At 38.5% G+C, this 21,319-nt stretch overlaps 1 protein-coding gene across 2 annotated transcripts in view; it reads left to right on the top strand.

The window, feature by feature from the left end:
* Nucleotides 1-17,867, top strand: part of LOC149007406 (putative protein phosphatase 2C 57) — a 32,081-nt gene extending 14,214 nt beyond the window's left edge. The window contains exons 3-5 of one of the 2 annotated variants that reach the window (XM_089166345.1): nucleotides 12,321-12,530; nucleotides 13,018-13,229; nucleotides 16,671-17,867. In XM_089166345.1, coding sequence (XP_089022471.1) covers nucleotides 12,321-12,530; nucleotides 13,018-13,229; nucleotides 16,671-17,235 — 987 coding nt within the window. In that variant the 3' untranslated portion in view covers nucleotides 17,236-17,867. The remainder of the gene's footprint in view (nucleotides 1-12,320; nucleotides 12,531-13,017; nucleotides 13,230-16,670) is intronic. The other variant, XM_089166346.1, reaches the window with a different exon arrangement.
* The last annotated feature ends 3,452 nt before the right edge of the window (nucleotides 17,868-21,319 follow it).

Raw genomic sequence — 21,319 nt, 5'->3', positions numbered from 1 at the left:
CAAACTTTTGTAGATAAGCAACCCATTTAGTGTGCCTGTTGCTAATCGACTTCTGTGAATGTAGATACCTGAGGGCCTCATGATTGGTATAGAGAATGAACTCTTTGCCGATGTAATAATGTCTCCAATGGCGTAACACTGGGACAACAACTTGGAGCTTCAGATCATATGTTGAATAGTGTCGTTTGGCTTCATTGAGTTTCTCGCTATAGAAAGCGATGGGGTGCCCTCCTTGCATTTATTCACCTTTTAGACCAATATGTGAGGCATCAGTTGCTTCCTCAAATATACGGTTAAAATCTGGTAGGCGAAGTATTGGAGCCTCTGTCATCTTTTGCTTGATAAGATGAAAGGCTTTGGTTGCCTCTGCGTCCACTTGAACTTACCTTTGCCTTGCTTCAAACACTCAATAATAGGTGCCATGACTACACTAAAGTTCCGATTGAATCTCCTGTAAAACAATGGAAGTCCATGAAAACTACAAACCTTGGTGCTTGTCTCTGGTCTAGGCCAATTTGTCATTTATCTTCTCTGGATCAACTTCAATCCCCTATGATGAGACAATAAACCAAGGAACACAACCTTTGGCAGCATAAAGGAGCATTTCTTAAGATTGATATATAGCTTCTCATGGCAAAGCACTCTCAAGACTTTTCGTTGATGATCAATGTGATCATCTGGATGCTTGCTGTAAATCAATATATCATTTAAGAATACAACCAAAATCGACCAGAGAAAGGACTGAGTACTATGTCATAACCCTCATGAATGTGCCACGTGCATTCGTCAGACCAAAAGGCATGACTTTCCATTCAAATAGTTCATCCTTGGTTTTGAAGGCAGTCTTCCACTCATCTCTAGGCCGAATACGAATCTGATGATGGCCACTTCTATGATCCAATTTAGCAAAGATCTTAGCCCCGGATAGCATGTCTAACATGTCATCAAGCCGCGGTATAGGAAACCCTATACTTGATTGTAATCTTGTTGATTGCTCTACTGTCCAACACACATGTGCAATGAGCCATCCTTCTTTGGAGTGAGTAATGCTGGTACAACATATGGACTTCTCTATTGAATGAATCCTTTATGTAGCAACTCACCCACCTGCTGTTTGAGTTCATGTTGCTCGGTTGGGCTAAGGCGATAAGCTGGTAGGTTTTGTAACACCGAACTATGTACCAAATCAATGGCATGTTGAGTATCGTGCATAGGAGGTACCTCGTTGGGCAACTCATCAAGAACCACATTAGAAAAATCAGAAAGTAACTCTTTAATGGGTGGAGGGGTTACTTCCCTTGTAACAAGAGCCAATACCAGCCCTGTATCATGGCTAGTGTGAATGAACTCCTTGTGAGGAACAACCAACAGCTTCTTTTGCGGTATGGACAACAACTTTTGTGCTTCATTGGTCCCCTTTTGGTTGGTCCTTAAGGACCTCCGTTGATGCATTTCAGCTGGGACATTGACTGGGTGGAGGACACTGTGAAGTCCTTCGAACTTGAATACACACTTGTTTTTCTTCCCCCCGACCATAACATCGTTATCATACATTCATGGTTGACCAAATAGAACATCAGTAAGATGCATAGAGATTACATCACACCATACCTCTTCGTCATATCGATGGAGCTTCAATGGTACAAAACACACCGTTGATTTACCTCCAGAGTATTCCCATTCAGCAAGGATACCTGATATGGTTGAGGGTGCTTCTCCACCTTCAAGTTTGCTTTCTTTGTAAAGATGTCTGAAGTAACATTGACATAGCTCCCACTGTCAACTATTACCAGAGTGGTATTATCTCCGGACTTCATATGGCTGTTGAAGATACAATTTCGCCACCAGTCCTCTCCTTTGGTTTCAGCCACCAAGATGCGGCTTACTATATGAATGCCATAAGCATCACCTTTATCAGCATCATCGTCATCATATGTAGCTCCGTCATAGTCACCATCATCGAGCGGGTATGGGAATAGATCAGAATCTTCTTCCTCTGCTGGCTTTTCAATCTCAACAACAATATTAATCTTTTGATGGTGTGTACAATTTAGCATAATGTCCAGCCTCTTGACAATGAAAACATTGTGCTTGGCTGCCACTAGTCATAGGAGCCTTGCCCTTATCTTGCTGGGTAGGAAATGTGGGTTGAGTAGGGTTTGTTGTAGTAGGTTTTGGTGCTGGAAAATTTTGCCTAACCTCCCCAGCTTGGTATTCAAACCTTTGGTTGTTGGATGCCAATAATTCTTCCTTATGTAGGGTTTTTTAAAAACAATCCTGCACATTCTCTACATCCACAACGCCAATGTCCTTACTGATTTCAGGCCGTAAACTCAATCTGAAACGTGACAAGATTTGGATCTCCCTCTCTCGAATTCCTATACTAGAAGAAAGAGAGTCAAATTGTTCCATATATTCTGCAACTAACAAGTTCCCTTGACGAAGAGAATTTAACGTGTCTTGTTGTCGTAATCGAAAAGTAGATGTCAAGTACTTTTCTCTCAGTTCTTCCTTCATTTCCTCCTATGTAGTAAGAGCTCTACCACGATCTTCCAACTCATATTCACGAGTTCTCCACCATTCACATGCAGCTCCAACTAGCTTGGTACTTTCTAGCTTCATCTTTCGTACCTCTGATGGTTTATACCAATCAAAATAGTCATCCAATGCTGCCAACCAATCAAAACACTTGAGGATCATGCTTACCTGAGTATTTTTTGAGGTCAAGCTTAACCCTGTGAGAGTCACCAACATGCCTATTGAATGTAGGTTGTTCTCCAATGAAATAACTTCGTAGGTGCTCCTCGAAAGTCGGTTGGACAACTGGAATTCTTTGGAGTCCTCTCCTTATATTTCTCCTAGTGGGAAAATTGGCTATAAAATGGGCTTGCTGGGATTCTTCACCAAGTAGAGGGTGAGGAGCATGAGTAGAGGCAGCAACTCTGGCCTCCATTTTTGAGAACCTCTCATCCATTTGCTTCTGGTTCGCAGTGATTTGGCTGCTTAGTATTTGAAACATCCCCATCATTGTTGCCATAGGGTCAGTTGGATTGGATGATCCAAAAGTTTCACTCCCTGTCATGTCTCTGATACCAAATATGTAGTATTGTATTTGATTGATAAAATAGTAGTCAAATAGGATCTTTCATAGGGAATAATTTCAAATTTAATAAACTTAAGATAAACAAAATTCAGATATGAAGGTAGGCTGAAAACCGGAGTGGTAGTACAAGGATATTAGCTTAACAACATGGACTAAATGGGTCTTCAAAATAGGGGCAGAACTATGAAGAAGACATGGAAGGAACACTATAAGAGAATTAAGAGAAAAATAAGAACAACAAAGTACCGGGCTTCACACCGTAAGGTGGATGGATTGGATCGAACACCAATCTTCCTTGATCAAACACAAAGATTCTTCATAAAGGAAATAACTAACAAAAACTTTGATTTCAAAGTTGAGTGTTGAGTTGTGTCTTCACCCTCTTACATAAGTCTCTTTACATAGCATTCTAAAGAGACATAAACCTTAAGTGTAACGTCCAACCACTAGCTAACACCTACTTATTAATAACTCAATTACTACCTAACTCTTGACAAATGAAAACTCTTTTGACAATGACTTCTTTTATTTTCAAAGCACAACCCCTTTTATTGACTTTTCAAGAACTAGACTTGGGCTTAGGTCTAGACCATGGAGATCAAAATATGTGGGTTAACTTCAACCCACTAAAACAGTCCTAGCCCATGAATGTCATGGGCTGATTTGGGTGATACCTTTAAGCCTTTGATGGGCCTAACCCAATGGGTTTCTTCTTTCTTGAATATGTCTTCGATTATGCATCACAGAGTGTCCGGCCTGGTTGCATGGGATTCTTGTAGATAGATTGGTTCCCCCCCCCCCCCACAAATAAAATAAAAGTTTTATTAGGATCTACATACTAATTATATAGTCCCAGTCTGAAAACTAACATGCAAATCCATTTGATAACACTATTAATGAGAAGGACATCTGATGCTAATACTAGGTGTTGAATTTCTCAGTTCCCATTGTGTACAGTCAATATCTGTTCATTTCACTTACAGTGGTAATGCTCTTTGATGAACACATATTTATGTGTGAAATCTTAGGGCATAAAGCATGCATTTTACACACTTAGAGTGGAGCTACCTTGGGTTTTATATTTTTTTTTTTTGCAGATTTTAGGACTTTTCAATATTTAAGCAAATATTTGGAGTTTTGGGTATAAATCATGCAATTTTACACGTCAAGAGGTCCATTCAAATTCTTTAATGCAAAAATGGGCCTGATCTGGAGCATGATGGGCTAGAGATGTGATTATGGGCCAACTCTGAAATATTTAAGAGATAAAGAAGGCAAATTTGATCTACGGTTGAGATTATAAATTATCAATCAAATCTACCGAGATATTATTGAGAGAGTCCAAATGGAGAAAAGAGTCCTTGCATACCTCAATATCTTATTTCCTATTTGTGATTTGATTAAAGAAATAAAAAGAGGAAAAAGAATTATATTCAGATAAGGAAGAAGGAAAAATCCCGTTTTTGAATGTCTCTGTTCAATTTTGATCAAGCCCTTCATCGAACAGTCATCCGGTGTCCGATTGAGCTGATTTTTGGAGGAGAGCTTCACGACTTCTTGATCCTCAAATCCAACGGTGGAATTGTGTCAAGATTCATATCCATGTAAACTCTATAAAAGGAGAGCATACTCCATCAAAGGAGAACGTGTTTTAAAGCTTAGTAGAAGCACTCTTTTTTCTCTCTTCAATATATTTAGGCTTTCTGTAGTTTTCTTTGCTTGCATTTGTGAGATTTAAATTTTTAGATTGAATGTTTAGGTTTAATTTTTCTATGTAATGCAATTCAAGTTCAAGTTTCAAGTTTTAAGATTCGCTTTTCTCTGGGTCTAGCAATTGCAGATCTAGATCATTCTAGATCTAGATCTGGTTGAGATTCAAATCGTTTGTTCAATTCGCAAGTAAGTAACCTTCTTCAATAATCTTCTCTCCTCCCTCCATTCCCACTTCTATCTACCCCTCCATGTTCTTAATTTAGGATTTACTTTCAGCATTTATTTATTGTTCTCTCTTCCCCTGGGTCCTTGATCAGAGATGCCTACAGTCGTGCCTCTCTTTGGTTAAGGTTTCCCTTTCCTTTTATTACTCAGTTATTTACTATCTGTTATTTACTTTCTGCAATTTACTTTCTGCATTTATTTATTGTTCTCCGTTCCCCTGGGTCCTTGATCAAAGATGCCTACGGTCGTGCCTCTCTTTGGTTAAGGTTTCCCTTTCCTTTTATTGCTTTAATTATTTATTTTCTGCAATTTATTTTTCTCTAATATCCGCTCCCCCGATCGGTGGACTATAAGCTACGGCAAAGGGTCCACGGTCAAAGTCATTACAATTATACTCCCCTTCCCTAGATCCTGAGCTGACACTCGGATCACTTCCCTTTTATTTTTATTTATTATTCGCATTTTTTTTCCTGCCTTTATTAATTATGCGTTGATTATGTTTGTTTTATTTTTCGTCTCAATTCGATCGCATTAGATGTATGGGATTAGGACCGTTCGTTTAGTTTAATTAAATAATTAACAAATTTGAATCATTGCACTCTCGCATTATCATTAAGAAGTTAATTCTAAAGTGACATATCTCTTTGAGATCGATTTGCTAGCTACACGATACCGTGCGCTTGCAGTTACTTTTAATTCCACAAACACTTTTGCAGAGCCCTTAGCGGTGAGATTTTGTCTCTGTAAGTCATTGAGTCAATATACAAATCACATTTTTCTGATCCTTCACCTTCTGGCTTAACCTAGCAAGAATTTTGTAAAGTATGATACTACTAAAACTTATCAACAAGTAAAAGACTAAAATAACTAGTAGAAGTTCCAATTTTAGGTTGGAAGCGTGGCTGAATTGAATAGAATATTTGGAAATAAACTTAATATTGTGGACCATTCTTATAACTATAGGAACCCATTATTCATTTACTAATTGCGTGCAATTCCTAATCAGTTTCTTTTCCAGGTATCAGTGTTAGTCATTTCTTTGGGGTTAAATGACAGGTGGACAAAGGATCATGATTTCTACTTTGTAAACTGGAATTGTTTCATTTGAAAAATCTTTGATGTCATCAATGTAGTTCTCTTGACAAATAAGTGAGAAAGTGTATTAAATTTAAGAACTATTATATCAGAAATGAATGCATTTGAGGTAATTTCATGATGAATGATGTAGCCTCCACACTCCACAGGGTGAGGGCCAAAGTCCAAAATCAAAATAGATTAAAAGCTGTCAAAACTAGGGTTTGTACACTCTGCAGCTATGGAGTTCTAGGGTTTTAGGGATTTTTAGGGTTTGAAGGGTAGGTATACAGGGTTTGGCTAGAGAGTATAGGGTTGGAGTGGTTGAAACTTAAATCTGATCCTGGCTATTCTCAGTTTCAGATTCAAGTTCCTAGGGTTTTCTGAAATTAGGTTTTCAAATTTTAGGGTTTCTTGATAGTAACTGTAAAATCCAGCTTTTACCTAACCTTGACCCGACCCGGTCATTGTTATGTTTGTAGGTCCAAAGACCCGAAGTGGTGGTAGGAGGGACTTATGGGCCCTACTGGTTGATGACGTAATGTCGGGATTCCAGTTTATGGACATTGATGATGCTGCTCCTTCCTTGAGCACATTACCAGTGTTAAGTTAGAATCTGCGCACTGATGAAGAGCGAGACAGTTGAAATAGCAAACGGACTCCTGTGCATAATCCGAAGGTACTCCCTGAAACTAGACCTCTTGAGTGAACTGTAGGAGAAAACCCCATGCAATTTGACCTTGTATAGCCCTCCAAGTCCGCACCTAAAGTTGCTGTACTATTCTGTAAAATTCTGCAGAGTTGGTTTTGGTCGATACTATTGGTCGATACCATCGACCAAATGTATCGACCAACAAGTCTCTTTGAGCCCAGATTTAAAGATTCTTAGAATATTCTTTTCTATTTATTTATTCCTCGAGACTGGAGCCCCATCCTCGCGTCTTTAACATCTGGGAACGCGAGAGAGCCTCCCAAGAACTCCTCCTTGGTAGTGGTGAAGCATCTTCTTCATCAATCATTGCCAACCACTTATTCCTACCTTCTTGTTCCACTTTAAAGGTATGACTCTCTCTCCTAATCACTTTCTCACTCATCTTTTCTCTATTTTACTGTTGGGACCATGGTCAAGGTGCTGCAACCTTGCATACACCTTGCCATGAACCTTCTAAACCCCATACAATGATGTTTTCACCGATATGACTATGATTGATTCACCTCATGATCATTGACTACACATTTCCATGATTTATTGCTTACCAACTTGCTTTATTTACCAAAACTGAGATGAAGCTCGTGATTTACTTAATCTATACCTTGCATATGTGCTCCATGTTACTTCTAAACGATTCCCTACCTAATCCCCCATGTTTTCCCCTAATTTGCATTAAGTTATAACCAATGCTATGATCTACAACTCTTAACCTTAATATGTCAATTTGGGGATTTCCAAATGGACCATTGGATTATGAAAGTTTCTTGATAATTAGTGTCCCCATGTTGTGCCTAGACTATCCTCCAAGTTTCATGTCAATCCGAGACCAGGAAGACCAAATCTGGGCAAGAATCCGAAAAGCCAGCTTGCTGTCCTGGAATTGAATTGGTCGATACTATTGGTCGATACTATCGACCAAATGTATCGACCAATAGAGTTCTTGTCGACAACTTTTGCCCGATTCGATTCGTTTGATCTCCGATTGTTCCGATTTCTTCTCTAACCTTTCATATATGCTTGTTTAGGACTTTAAGACTATTTGGGCCACTGCTTGTGATCTTGGACCATTCTCTTCTCCGATTCAAGGTAAGGATAGTTATCAATGTAATTACCTAGGATATGGAAATCTTGACTTGGTATTCCTATCCTAGTAAATATAGTTTCTATTTCATATCCTTATCATGTTAGACTTGCTACATATGTCTTTTAACAGTAGCTTTGTGTTTACATTATATTACTTCAATGTTGTATCATGTTTATCAATTTCAATATATGATGACTTATGTCAATGTCATGAATCGAATGTTTATTATGACGTTGTATCTTGTGAACTGATATGATGAACTTGGGCATGTGATTGCTTAAGTATAACTTGGGATTGAGGGGTACCCTACGGGTGCTTCGTCCTTGGACATCGGAGGGAATAGTATGGGATGTTCTCCGAAGGTGTCCATTGACGCTTTCCCGGGTTATTGAATGACATGCATAGGATTTGTCTAGATGTATGGCTAGGATGTCCCTATCATATCGGACCCGATTCGGAAGGGCATTGAGACCGAACAACCCGTGGTAGTAGTGTGGATTTGTGGGCGCTCAAGACCGGTATCCACTCCGTGAGAGGACATAAATTGCATTACGGTTACCCGAAAGGGGCCATTTATTGGTAGGGTTACAAATGGCTAGACTTGGGCTCACGGGCACTCAAGACCGGTGAAATGATCCGTGAGAGGGACGTGAGAGCTTCCCGTTTACCATTTGTGGATGACCAATAGGGTTGATGAGTCCGGTGAGTAATATCCGTGACTCTAGTGTGAAGGATACCGGAAAGGATCCCGAGAGGGGAGGAATGGAAGTATCTGGAACCGGCATGATATGATTAAGTAGATGACTTGCATTGGGCTAGGCTATACCCGACATGCGCCAATACTTTGACCAAACGGTGATGTGAGAGACGGTGACCGAAACCCCCAACCATGGATTTGTCCGAGAGGGATGCAGGACCCAATTCACCCCGGTGATGAGTGACTGAGACTACCTAAAGAAGTATGGTGCTATGACTTAAAGCATGTCTACCATAGATGACCAGCATACTTAGAATAAAGTCATATTGCATTATATGCCTCATATCATCTGCATCATTTTATGATTATCTTGTGGTTTATGTGTGGTGGGATAACTTCCTTGCTGAGTTCTTTTGAACTCATTCCTTTTCTGTTGCAATATTTTGTTAGGCTATTCTACAGGTGATTACTCTGATGGTACCCTCCCTGAGACGGACCCGGATACCTCATACTACTATCCGGAGGCTAGCTGCATCGAAGACTTCGGTGACCATACCGAAGAAGATCACCCGGCGTACCAGGGTTAGCCCTGGAGTTGTATGGGAGCAGTCATGTTGGATCTCCATGGTCCTCACTTTTGAGGAGGACATATCCATTGTGGAGGAGACTTATGAGTAGTTGCTACTTCTTTTTGTGACAGTTAAACTTAGAAGAATTGTAATAACTTTAATTTATCTTCATAACTTGAGACTTGTACTTAACTAAATTTTGACCTCACTTCCGTTTGGTGAAGGAGTGGATTCCGCCCACTGCCTTCTTAAGTTATCCGATTTGATATTTATTTCCGCACTCTGATTATGTCTGACACCTTATTTTTGAATTCCATGATCATTCATTGTTAGGTTATGATTATTATCTGTTCATGATTGTATTATCGTTGATGTGGATTATGTGGTCCCTGAACTATGGATCTGCGGGGCTGTGGATCACATCCCGGGTATGCCAGATAGGGTACCGGCTGGGTGGATGTGACAGTAACTGGGGCTGAGGTTGCAGTTGAGTGCTAGAGGGATTTTGCTTTATTGTGGTTCTAGAAGGAGAGGGAGTTCTGTGGTGGGGATTGGGAGTTATGGGATTTAGGGTTTTGGGGAAAAAGAAAAAGGGCCAAATGGTATGGGAGGGAATTTTGGCTAGTTGTGGTGGAGGGAAGAGAAAGGGAAGGCTAGGGGATGATGGCTCACTAGTTTAGAGGGCCTGTGATGAAGATTGGCTGGAAGAATGCAAGTAAACAAGCTGCTGCAGGAATTCCCTGCACTTGAAAACCCTAATACCCTACTTGATCCTTGATCTCTTGCTGTAACTCTCTCCTCAGTAATTTTATTCATCAAAATTCATTTGTTACAAGCACTAGGCTGTGTATTTATAGCCTTTGTTGAAAGACTCCTACTAGGACTTAACTTCAAAGAAAGAAAAAGAAAACAGGACTAGTATTTTAATTTTTAGATAGAACTTCTATTTAAAATAGAACTTTTACTTAACTGAACATAGACTGACTCAAATAACCAACCAAAAGCAGAATTAAATTTCTAAAATTATGAATGTAACTTAGACCCAGCTGGGCTTGAATTTGACTACCCATAAAGACAACAATGCCCCTACTGTCGAACTATACTTCTATGCTGCTGGGCAGCAAGCCTAGGCCTTCTTTGGGGTCTTGAGGGCCTTCTTGGGGTGAGGGTGGGGTCCTACATCAATGAATCAGTAGTTTAGTGTGCAATCATTTTCTGGTTGCATGTTAAGTTAATTTGACAAGTTGGACAAACTTTTCTAGCCTGTGCCTGTGCTATAAAACCACATGCTGTGTCCAGGACTTGATTGGCTGGGCTTAATCCCAACATAGTTGTCAAAGCGTCCTCCTAGGCGGCAAAACGGTTTTTCAACTGCTTTTTTTTTAACCCCTTAATTGACGACCAATCTGCAAAGGAACTCCAAGGCCCAAAGTGACATAGAACTTATTTTTTGCTTCGGGGGCGCTGCCCCCACACCCCCGCCGGCAATAGAACACAAAGCATAAGCCATACTCAACATCAAGAATCAATTATCAGTAAATGCCTAGGCAAACACTTTGACAACCATGGTTTGATGAGATGAACTTGTGTTTGTTTTCTTTTTTTGAATTATTTTTCATAATTATGATTCTTGAATGCTTTTTTTAATTTTTTTTAATGAATGTGACTATTGAATATTTGTTTAGCTTATTATAGAAAGTAGTTGTATTGAAAAGTAGTTATATTGAAAAAATTTGACCCAACCTCTTTGGTCGCCTTATTGTTGCCTAAGCGTGCCGCTTTGCCACTTGATTGCCTAGGCGGGGCCCCAATTGCTTTGGTCACCTTGCTGCTTTGACAACTATGAATCCCACTATCACTTCCTTAATTCACTAATAATCCTATGAAAGTTATTGTGGCATTAGGTTTAGTTTAAAACACTATGATAAATGGACTTTGTGCTTGTTAGATCGAAAATTTCAAGAATGCTTTTTGTTTCGATGCAAGCTAGTAACAAATTGTCTTTTGACCAGTTATTGAGAAGCTTTTTGGTATATAAATCACATAAATTAACAAATGCACTAGAAATTGTACCTGCCAAATATATTTTTAATTATTGTAAGGCAGCCAAGCTGTTGCTGAAGTATATATATTTTTTGTGTTCTCTTCAGCAACCTTTTTCTAGTTTTCTCATTTCCCTCTTTGTGGTCACCTATCCTTGTCTGTTGAAGCTGTATTTCCTTCCTACTGGCTTGAGTATTAGATTGAACTGCTGCATTAAATGGACTCTGTGCTTATAGGTTTGACAATTCTAGAATTGCTTTGCTCTTGGTTCAACACAAGATAATAAGAAATTGTTTTTTGACCATCAAAGGTCAGCTCAGCTGGCACTGACCAATGCCACCTAGTGGGAAGGGTTTGATCTTCCCTGATGGTATATGTAATAGTCCCCACGCCCTCTTCCTAGTAAGTCACCCTTAACCCAAAAAAAAGAAAAAAAGAAAAAAAAAAATAAATAAATAAATAAATATATATATATATATACTGATGTATTTTACAGATGTTTAGGTACAAGAATCTGTACCTGCCAGATTGATGTTTGATGATGGTTAGGTAGCCAAGCTGTTGCTAATGTATTTCTGGTGTTTCTTTGGGATCATTCATCCTTGTCTGTTGAAGCTGCATTGCCCTTCATTACTTCCTCTTTTTTTGTTTTTTTATGCCATTCATTTATGTGAATTTTGTATAAACATGCTCTTGTTTTTCTCTAATCATCTATTCTCTTGTCACTTCCATCTTTATTTCCTAGAATATGATGCATTTTCTTGTGTAAATCCATCCATTTTTCAATTCCTTGAGCTTGGTTTCTTCTTTTTTTTTTGAAGTATTACAGATGTTGCCTGTCAAAGCTTTTTGAGAGCTTCTATTTGCCTTTCTGTTTGGTATCCTTCTGCTTAAGCAAACTAAGAGATAGATCAGAAAAACATTAGGAGTGAGAGTGCGGGGAATAAAAATCTAATTGTCACTTTTATCAACTTATCCCCTTTAACATGATATTGTTTATAAACTATTGCTGTTGCTGTTCTTACAAGATAGCATGGGTATAAATATCTTTTCAGATTTCATTTGTTTTGTCTTTATGTGGCTCAAGGTGATGACCATAGCTTTGGCAGGTGAAAACGAAATCAGATGATTCCATTGGATCTGCATTGAGTGAGTGTTGTGACACTGAGTTCATCCCAATTGTTCGCTCAGGAGGTTGGGCTGACATTGGTTTACGTAAGAGCATGGAGGACACCTATATCTGTGTTGACAATTTTGTGCAAGAATATGGGCTCAAGAGTTTCTGTGAGGGGCCAAGTGCTTTCTATGGGGTATGTCTCTGTACATCATTATTCAAATTCAGGAAATGATCTCTAACTAAATTGTAGCACTCTCATCATGTTGGCTGTGAACATGAAATGTGGTCTGACTGGGTCCTAGCCTTACACTTCTTGAACGGGCAAGTGGATTGGACAATCTCACCAGCCCAGTTATTTTGAAAAGTTGGTCCAGTTCAATGATCATATCTGTGGGAGATTCTGGTTTCGGTTATTAGGGTGGTATTGTTTTAATGGTTCCTGTAAGGTGGACCTCAGTTGCTCTATAACAGATTGTGTTTGAGACAAAGTAACTCCCATCATCTTGGAATGATGTGATGTGTGATGAAATATAGGGAGAGTTTAGAGTAACTAAGATATTCGCTTGATGATCTCGACATGGGCATAAAGGAAATTCAGAAATGATATTTGCATGCTGAAACATATATATATATATATACATATATTTCCTAGTCATCTTAATATTCTTTGTTTTGCTCAGGTCTTTGATGGACATGGGGGGAAACATGCTGCAGAATTTGCTTGCGACAATTTGCCAAGGTTCATCATAGGGGATGAAGACTTTCCAAGGGAGATCGAGAGAGCTGTTTCCGCTGCATTTCTTCAAACAGACACTGCACTTGCAGAGAGTTGTTCGATTGACAGTGCAATTGCTTCTGGGACGACTGCACTGGCGACTCTTGTTTTTGGGAGGTTAGGGCATTTCTCCAAATAAATGATTTGTGTGCTTTAATCTAATTCATTTTATTTTATTTTTTAATTTCGTTATTTTCTGGATGATGGACATCCATATACTGTGACCGTTAGCACCCTTTGGTGGTGGGAGGCTGTATAGAGATAATCTTTGTTTTCTCCAATATTTGATATTTGGCATCTTACTCTATCTGATTATTTGGATGTGCTTACATTATCTGACAGTTCCATTGGCGTTGTTTTATTGCTATGCATTTAGTTTTTGAGAATTGACCTCACTGACTTCGCTGTTAAAATGAGTGGTTTGACATGACTGATCAACCCTTATCACAGTTGAATTTTTTTTGTAACCAAAAATGAAAGTGCAAAATAAGATACAAAACAAAAGAGAGTTATCTGCAAGATTCCAAATGAAGTATAGGACAACAAGAGACAATAAGGCCACTTAACTAGTAAAACTAAAGGAATCTACCATTGATGAAGCCTACTTTGAATCTGGAGGTCCTTTTCTTTTGTCCTAATGACTCATATATTTTATCAGAGATGTTTTATGTCGTTCATATTTATGTCACTGCATCTCTTAACTGTAACTTCATAATTGTCATTCATTTCTTTAGTGCGTAAACATATGCATCCTTGTACCCATGTTATTCCATCTTTATGCATGAATGAACTTAAAAGTTGAATGGTTGGTTATTCATTATTCCAGTAATCCAATATTATTAGAATTCGTGTTCAATTCGCAGGTTCCTATCTGGTTGTTACAAAATCTTGTTGGTAGTTAATCCCAATAAGTTTGGTGGAAGTCTTTTATAGCTAGACATGCTTTGTGTCTTTCAAACCAGTTTCTTCCTTCTAGAGGAAGGAGGAAGTTCCAATGTAATATTTTAACTAAGGCTTGCATTTCTTTCACCATGGGGGCCTTCCACTTTGGGTCTTTAGTGGCTTCCTTCCTATCCTATGGTATTGACAGAGAAGATAGAGAGTATACTGATGCCAGATAGGAGAATGATAGGGACTCAAAAGCCGAAGTGGTTAATTAGATGTTGAATACATGGATGAATTCCTTTTCTAATTGCAATAGGTGGTCATCATGAACATTAGCAAAACTAGGCATACAATTAACAATTGGAGGGATGTTATCTAATTGTGAGGGATCTAGTGGACGCACTACAATGGGTAATGGCTGATGATTGTCCATTGCTTCCTTTTTCTAGGTTATGCTCTGAGTGTAAGATATCAAAGCTCGAACAATTGAGGTGTGGTGGAACCATTGTCTCCCCTTGAATAGGAATAGGGAGACTTAACAAGGTATTGATGGAACATTCTAAATTCTAAGGGGGCTATAAAATAAATGTATAGCCGATGTATTGTGGACATAGGATTGCATTTTCCACCACAAGTTTTGGTGGAGAGATTCATTGTTAGGTTTCCATTTAAATGTTAATCTTAAAGATATAGCTATGAACATGGGCTTATGCTAGAAATTTGAGGTTTAATAACTTGGGTTGAGATATACCTCATGCTACAGTCCGGGCTTTAGTGAGATGAGCCAAGCTTTTGTTTGAGCTTGACAAATCCCTAGGACCTGAACAAAGCTTGGGTGAACATATGCTCCCTTATTGCTGTTTCATAGTATGAGCTGAGGTAGGCAATTTTTGGTGTATAAATTTCTTGCTTTAGCTAGTCTGTATCCTGGCCTGTTGCTCCTCTAAGACCATAGGCTAGTATGTGATGAGGTCTTTAAGATAAGATGGGGAATCTATTTCTTTAGTTTACTAAATGAGCATATTTGAAGCACCTATGACTTGGACGGTTACACCATTCACCAAGGCACCAATTTTAGAAACTTATATACAGAGAATTTTGAGTTCTGAAGTAAAAGAAGCACTAAGGAGGATGAAACTCGGCAAGATGCAAGGTCCTAATGAAATCCCAATAGAAGTATGGAAGAACTTAGGAACCCATGGACTAGTTTGGCTGACTAAGTTGTTTAGTAAGATTATGAATACAGGGAAAATGCCAAATGAATGGAGGAGAAGCATCGGAGTTCCAATTTACAAAAATAAATGAGATATTCAAAGCTGTAATAACTATAGGGGGCATTAAATTGAGGAGCCATAAAATTATGGGAGAAAGTAATTGAAACCCGTTTGAGACACTTAACTACAGTTACGGAGAACCAATTTGGGTTTATGCCAGGAAGATCTACAACGAAGGCTATTTACCTAATTAGGAGACTTATGGAAAGGTATAGAGAATGTAGGAAAGACCTTCATATGGTATTTATTGACCTAAAAAAAGCTTACGATAGAGTTCCTATAGCGTTAATTTGGTAAGTACTAGAGAAAAGAAGTGTTGCAAGTAAATATGTATATATAGTTAAGGATATGTATAATGGTTCGGTGACAAGTGTAAGAACAATGGGGGGGACAAAGTAATGAATTCCCAATAGTTGGGCTACATCAAGGATCAACTTTAAGCCCATATCTCTTTGCACTTGTAATGGATGAATTAACGAAAGACATTCAAGATGAGGTCCTTTGGTGTATGCTTTTTGCAGATGATATTGTGTTGATAGATGAGACTCAAGAGGGGATTATGAAGAACATGAAGACAAAGTAGAACGAAGTAGAACGAAGACAAAATATCTAGTTTGTAACTTTAGTCATGATCGGGTAGAGGATGAGGTGGTGATACTTGACGATAAGGAGATTCCTTAGAGTGATTTTTTAGGTACCTAGGTCCAATCATAAATAAAATAAGTGATATAGAGGATGATGTTTCCCCAAAGAATTAAAATATGGTGGATGAAGTGGAGAGGTGCGTCCGGGGTCTTGTGTGATCGGCGTATTCCATTAAAGCTTGAAGGAAAATTTTATAGGACTATTGTTCAACTAGGTATAATGTACGGTGCATGAGTGTTGGGCTGTTAAAAAGAATCATATAGATAAACTTAGTGTAGCAGAAATGAGGATGTTAAGATGGATGAGTGGCAAAACTAGGAAGGATAAAATAAGGAATGATCATATTAGAGTTGGTTTGGGAGTTGCTCTCATAAGTGATAAGCTTCGAGAAAGTCATTTGAGGTGGCACGACCACGTTCAATGAAGACCTATAAATGCCCTTATACAGAGAATTGATATAATCCAGATTGAAGGGACTAGAAGAGCTAGGGGTAGACCTAAGATAACCTCAAGTGAAGTGGTGAGAAAGGATATGCATAGCTTAGGCCTTGTATCTAGCATGTCCTCGAACATAACTGATTTGAAGGCAAGAATCCATGTAGCCGACCCCATTTAGTTGGGACAAGGCTTATTGTTGTTGTTGTTGTATGTGTTTTATATTTGAATAATTACCCTGTCTTATTTCAACATGATTACATCCTGTCTATTCTGCTTTGGGTTTTCTTCAGCAGTAGTGTTTTTAATCTTATGGCAGGTCATTAGTGGTTGCAAATGCTGGAGACTGCAGGGCAGTACTCTCTCGTCGGGGTAAAGCAATTGATATGTCAAGGGATCACAAGCCAGTCTGCATAAAAGAGAGGATGAGAATAGAGGCTTCAGGAGGGCATGTTGATGATGGCTATCTTAATGGGCAGCTTAATGTTGCCCGTGCCCTCGGGGACTGGCACTTGGAAGGAATGAAGACTGGAGAAGGTGGACCCCTTTGTGCTGAGCCTGAACTGATGACTACAAACTTGACAGAGGAGGATGAATTCTTGATTATGGGTTGCGATGGGATTTGGGATGTCTTTAGAAGCCAGAATGCAGTTGATTTTGCCAGGAAGAAGCTCCAGGAGCACAATGACCCAGTTAAGTGTTGCAAGGAACTGATTGATGAGGCTCTGAAAAGGAAGAGTGGGGATAACCTAGCTGTTGTAGTGGTGTGCTTCCATTCAAAGCCTCCACCAAACCTGGTTGTGCCACGCTCAGGAGTTCACCGAAGCATATCTGCTGAGGGTCTGCAGGAGTTGCAGAGCTTCTTGGACAGTTTTGGGAACTAAAGTTTTGGTGGTTAGTTATTTTGATTGTCAGTTTTAGATGTTCAGAGATAGACTTGAGGTGATCTACCAACTGTACCATATGCGGCGCTAACAGATTCTTGTTTTGTATGACTTAGATATCAGTGTTTATTGTTAAACCCATATTTTATTTTCAGTTTTTGTCAAGATTTGCTAACCAGAAACAGTGTTTTATAACCTGGTTGTGTGCTAATTCATATTTGATTAGCAGATGCATAATGATTTAGGCTTTTCCATATGTGGGTATGTTTATAATAATAACAAGCTTTTTCCCAACTAAATGGGGTTGCCTACATGGATCCTTGCCTTCCAGTCAACTCAATTTGAGGCCATGGTAGATAACTGATGCATTTGTGGGCATGCTTATTGCTTACAAATGGAACCAGGCGGGAAAGGATCTCTCTGTATTTTTTTTTTCTGTCATGTAGAAGAGAACCAATTCAATGCCTAAGAAAACTACAAAAGGTTTTGTTCGTTACCAGGCAACTTATCCAGAAGTTCTTTGCAAATGTGGCTAGTTGATCTATTTATTTTACCTGTATGCATTTAAACTTTCAGGGTGTCAAACCTCCATCTGTCATTAGGTTTCTCAAATGTGTTTTTACTACTAGTATGCTGCACACGACAACTAGCAACCTGCTGAAAATACCAGCTCGCTAGTTAAGCTATGACTAGTTATAGTTTAGCCTTTTGAAGCCTGCAGAAGAACTAAGTGCAATGCACTCAAGGAATTCTGGACATGATCTTCAAGGAATTCTGGACCTGATCTTCAATCCTGTCGGTGTTTGATGCAATGGGTGGAGTTTTCCATGTCGCGTGGCTGCTTGTCCATGCCTAATCCCAATTGACAAACCTTAGATCCACCCGTAACTCTATAATCCACCCCTCCTACCCTGTCCCTGATCTCCTGGACCTTGCCATCTTTCCCCACTTGAGTCTTAAGTTCAGTAGCTTTCATTGTTGACAAGCACCCCTTGAATGAATCAGTAACATTACCTCAATCACCATAATTGAGCAAATTAATCATTTTTCTTCAAACTCAAGAACCAACACTTCCAAGTATAAAATGGTTTTGATGCACACAATATAGTGTTTACATTTAAGTTCCTTGAAACTGAGGTGATTCCATTGTTAATGCCCCATTAGTCATCATGTTATTAGTATTTTTGTTTTCTGGTGAATAGCTCATCATGTTTTCAATAACTAAAAACTCTGGAGTAATTTAAAAATTACATTTTTCATCATGTATCTCCACTTTATGAGTGAGGGAGACTAACAACAACAATAATAACAACAATAAGCCTTGTCCCAACTAAATGGGGTCGGTTACATGGATTCTTGCCCTCCAATCAGTTTTGTACAAGGCCATGCTTGATACAAGGACTAAGCTATACATATCATTTCTCACCACTTCTCCTAAGGTTATCTTAGGTCTACCCCTAGCTCTTCTAGTTCCTTTAATATGGGTTATATCACTTATCCGTACAGGGGCATTTATAGGTCTTCGTTGAATGTGGTCGTGCCATCTCAAACGACTTTCTCGAAGCTTATCACTTATGAGAGCAACTCCTAGGCCAACTCTAATATGATCATTTCTTATCTTATCCATCCTAGTTTTGTCACTCATCCATCTTAGCATCCTCATTTCTGTTACTCTGAGTTTATCTATATGATTGTTTTTAACAATCCAACACTCTGCACCATATATCATAGCTGGTCAAACAACAGTCCTATAAAATTTTCCTTTAAGCTTTAATAGAATACGCCGATCACATAAGACCCCGGACGCACCTCTCTACTTCATCCACCCTATTTTAATTTTTTAGGAAACTTCATCCTCTAAGTCACCTCTTTTACGTATGATTGAATCTATTTACCTAAAACAATCACTCTGAGGAATCTCTTTATTGTCAAGTATCACCACCTCATCATTTGCCCAATTATGACTAAAGTTACAAACAAGATATTTTGTCTTCGATCTACCAAGTTTAAAGCCTTTTGATTCCAAAGCTACTCTCCATGATTCTAATTTGGTATTAATCCCCACTTGGGTCTCATCAATTAACACAATATCATCCAAAAAGCATACACCAGGGGACCTCATCTTGAATGTCTTTGGTTAATTCATCCATTACCAGTGCAAATAGATATGGGCTTAAATTTGACCATTGATGTAGCCCAACTGTTATCGGGAATTCATTACTTTGTCCTCCCACTGTTCTAAAACTAGTCACCGAACCATTATACATATCCTTAACTATATCTACATATTTACTTACAACACTTCTTTTCTCTAGTACTTGCCAAATTAACGCTCTGGGGACTCTATCATAAGCTTTTTCTAGGTCAATAAATATCATATGAAGGTCTTTCCTACATTCTCTATACCTTTTCATAAGTCTTCTAATTAGGTAAATAGCCTGCGTTTTAGATCTTCCCGGCATAAACCCAAATTGGTTCTCCGTAACTGTAATTAAGTGTCTCAAACAGGTTTCAATTATTCTCTCCCATAATTTCATCGTATGGCTCATCAATTTAATGTCCCTATAGTTATTACAACTTTGAATATCTCTATTTTTGTAGATTGGAACCACGATGCTTCTCCTCCATTCATCTAGCATTTTCCCTGTGCTCATAATCTTATTAAACAACTTAATCAACCAAACTAGTCCATGGGTTCTTAAGCTCTTCCATACTTCAATTGGGATTTCATTAGGACCTTGTGACTTGTCGAGTTTCATCCTCCTTAAAGCTTTTTTTACTTCGGACATCGAAATTTTAAGTATATAAGTTCGGACAATGGTGCCTTGGTGAAAGATCTAATCGTCCGAGTCATAAGTGCTTGAAGAATGATCATTTAGTAAACTAGAGAAATAGGTTCCCATCTTTTCTCAATGTCCTCTCACAAACTAAAACTTTACCATCTCCATTTTTAATACATCTAACATGGTCAAGATCTCTATTCTTCCTATCCCTCATCTTAGCTATCTTTATAAATAGAATTTTCCCCTTCCTTCGTGCCTAACTTATTGTATAACTCTTCATACTTCTTTTCTCTTTCTTTTCCCGCAATTTTCTTAGCTTCATTTCTATCCAACATATACCTTTGAAGATCCTCAACATCCTTAGTTCTTTGTCATGTCTTAAAACTAGCTTTTTTATTCTTAATGGCAGCTTGAACCTCACAATCCCACCACCACATCTCTCTATAAGAATGGAGCTTTCCTTTTGATTCACCTAGGACATCTTTAGTCACCTTCTTAATACACATAGCCATCTCATTCCACATTGTATTGGTATCCCCTTTAAAATCCTATTTTCCTTGTTTGACTACTTCATTAACGAAGGATTTCGAGCACTCTCCTTTCAAATTCCACCATCTTATTCTGGGATAGTTTACCTTGGACCTTTTATGTGTTCTTGGGACTAAGCACATATCCAAGACCACAAGTCTATGTTGTGCAGTTAAGCTTTCTCCCGGTATCACCTTGCAATCCTTGCACAACAATCTATCAGTCCTTATAGTTAGGAAGAAAACTATTGGGCTTTTATGCTGTCTACTTTTGAAGGTAAAATGCTCATCTCTCTTTTTGAAGTAAGTACTTATAATAGATAGATCAAATGCAGTAGCAAAATCTAAAATTGAAATCCCCTCTTCATTCCTTTCTCCAAAACCATATCCTTCATGTACACTCTCATATCCTCTTTGATATTTTCCAATATGTCCATTTAAATCACCTCCTATGATAATCTTTTCTCCTTGACAAATTCCTTGCATTAATCCATCCATATTTTTCCAAAATTCTAGTTTTAGACTTTCATCTAATCCTACTTGAGGTGCATATGCACAAATTATATTTACGAACTCTTTCTCCATTACAAACTTGATAGCAATTATCCTATCACCCACACTTTTAAGATCTGCCATATCATTTTTTAAATCTTTCTCCACTATTATACCCACTCCATTTTTATTTGTTTTATCCCTAGTATACCAAAGTTTAAAATCATCAAACTCTTTGGCTTTTTTACCCTTCCATTTTAGTCTCTTGAATGCAAGCTACAT

This window comes from Hakea prostrata, chromosome 8, assembly GCF_041222555.1.
Source record: "Hakea prostrata isolate BN-2017 chromosome 8, UWA_Hpros_2, whole genome shotgun sequence".
Classification (NCBI taxonomy): Eukaryota; Viridiplantae; Streptophyta; class Magnoliopsida; order Proteales; family Proteaceae; genus Hakea; species Hakea prostrata.
The sequence above is the reverse complement of the archived record's forward strand: the minus strand, read 5'-3'. Positions and strand labels throughout refer to the sequence as shown.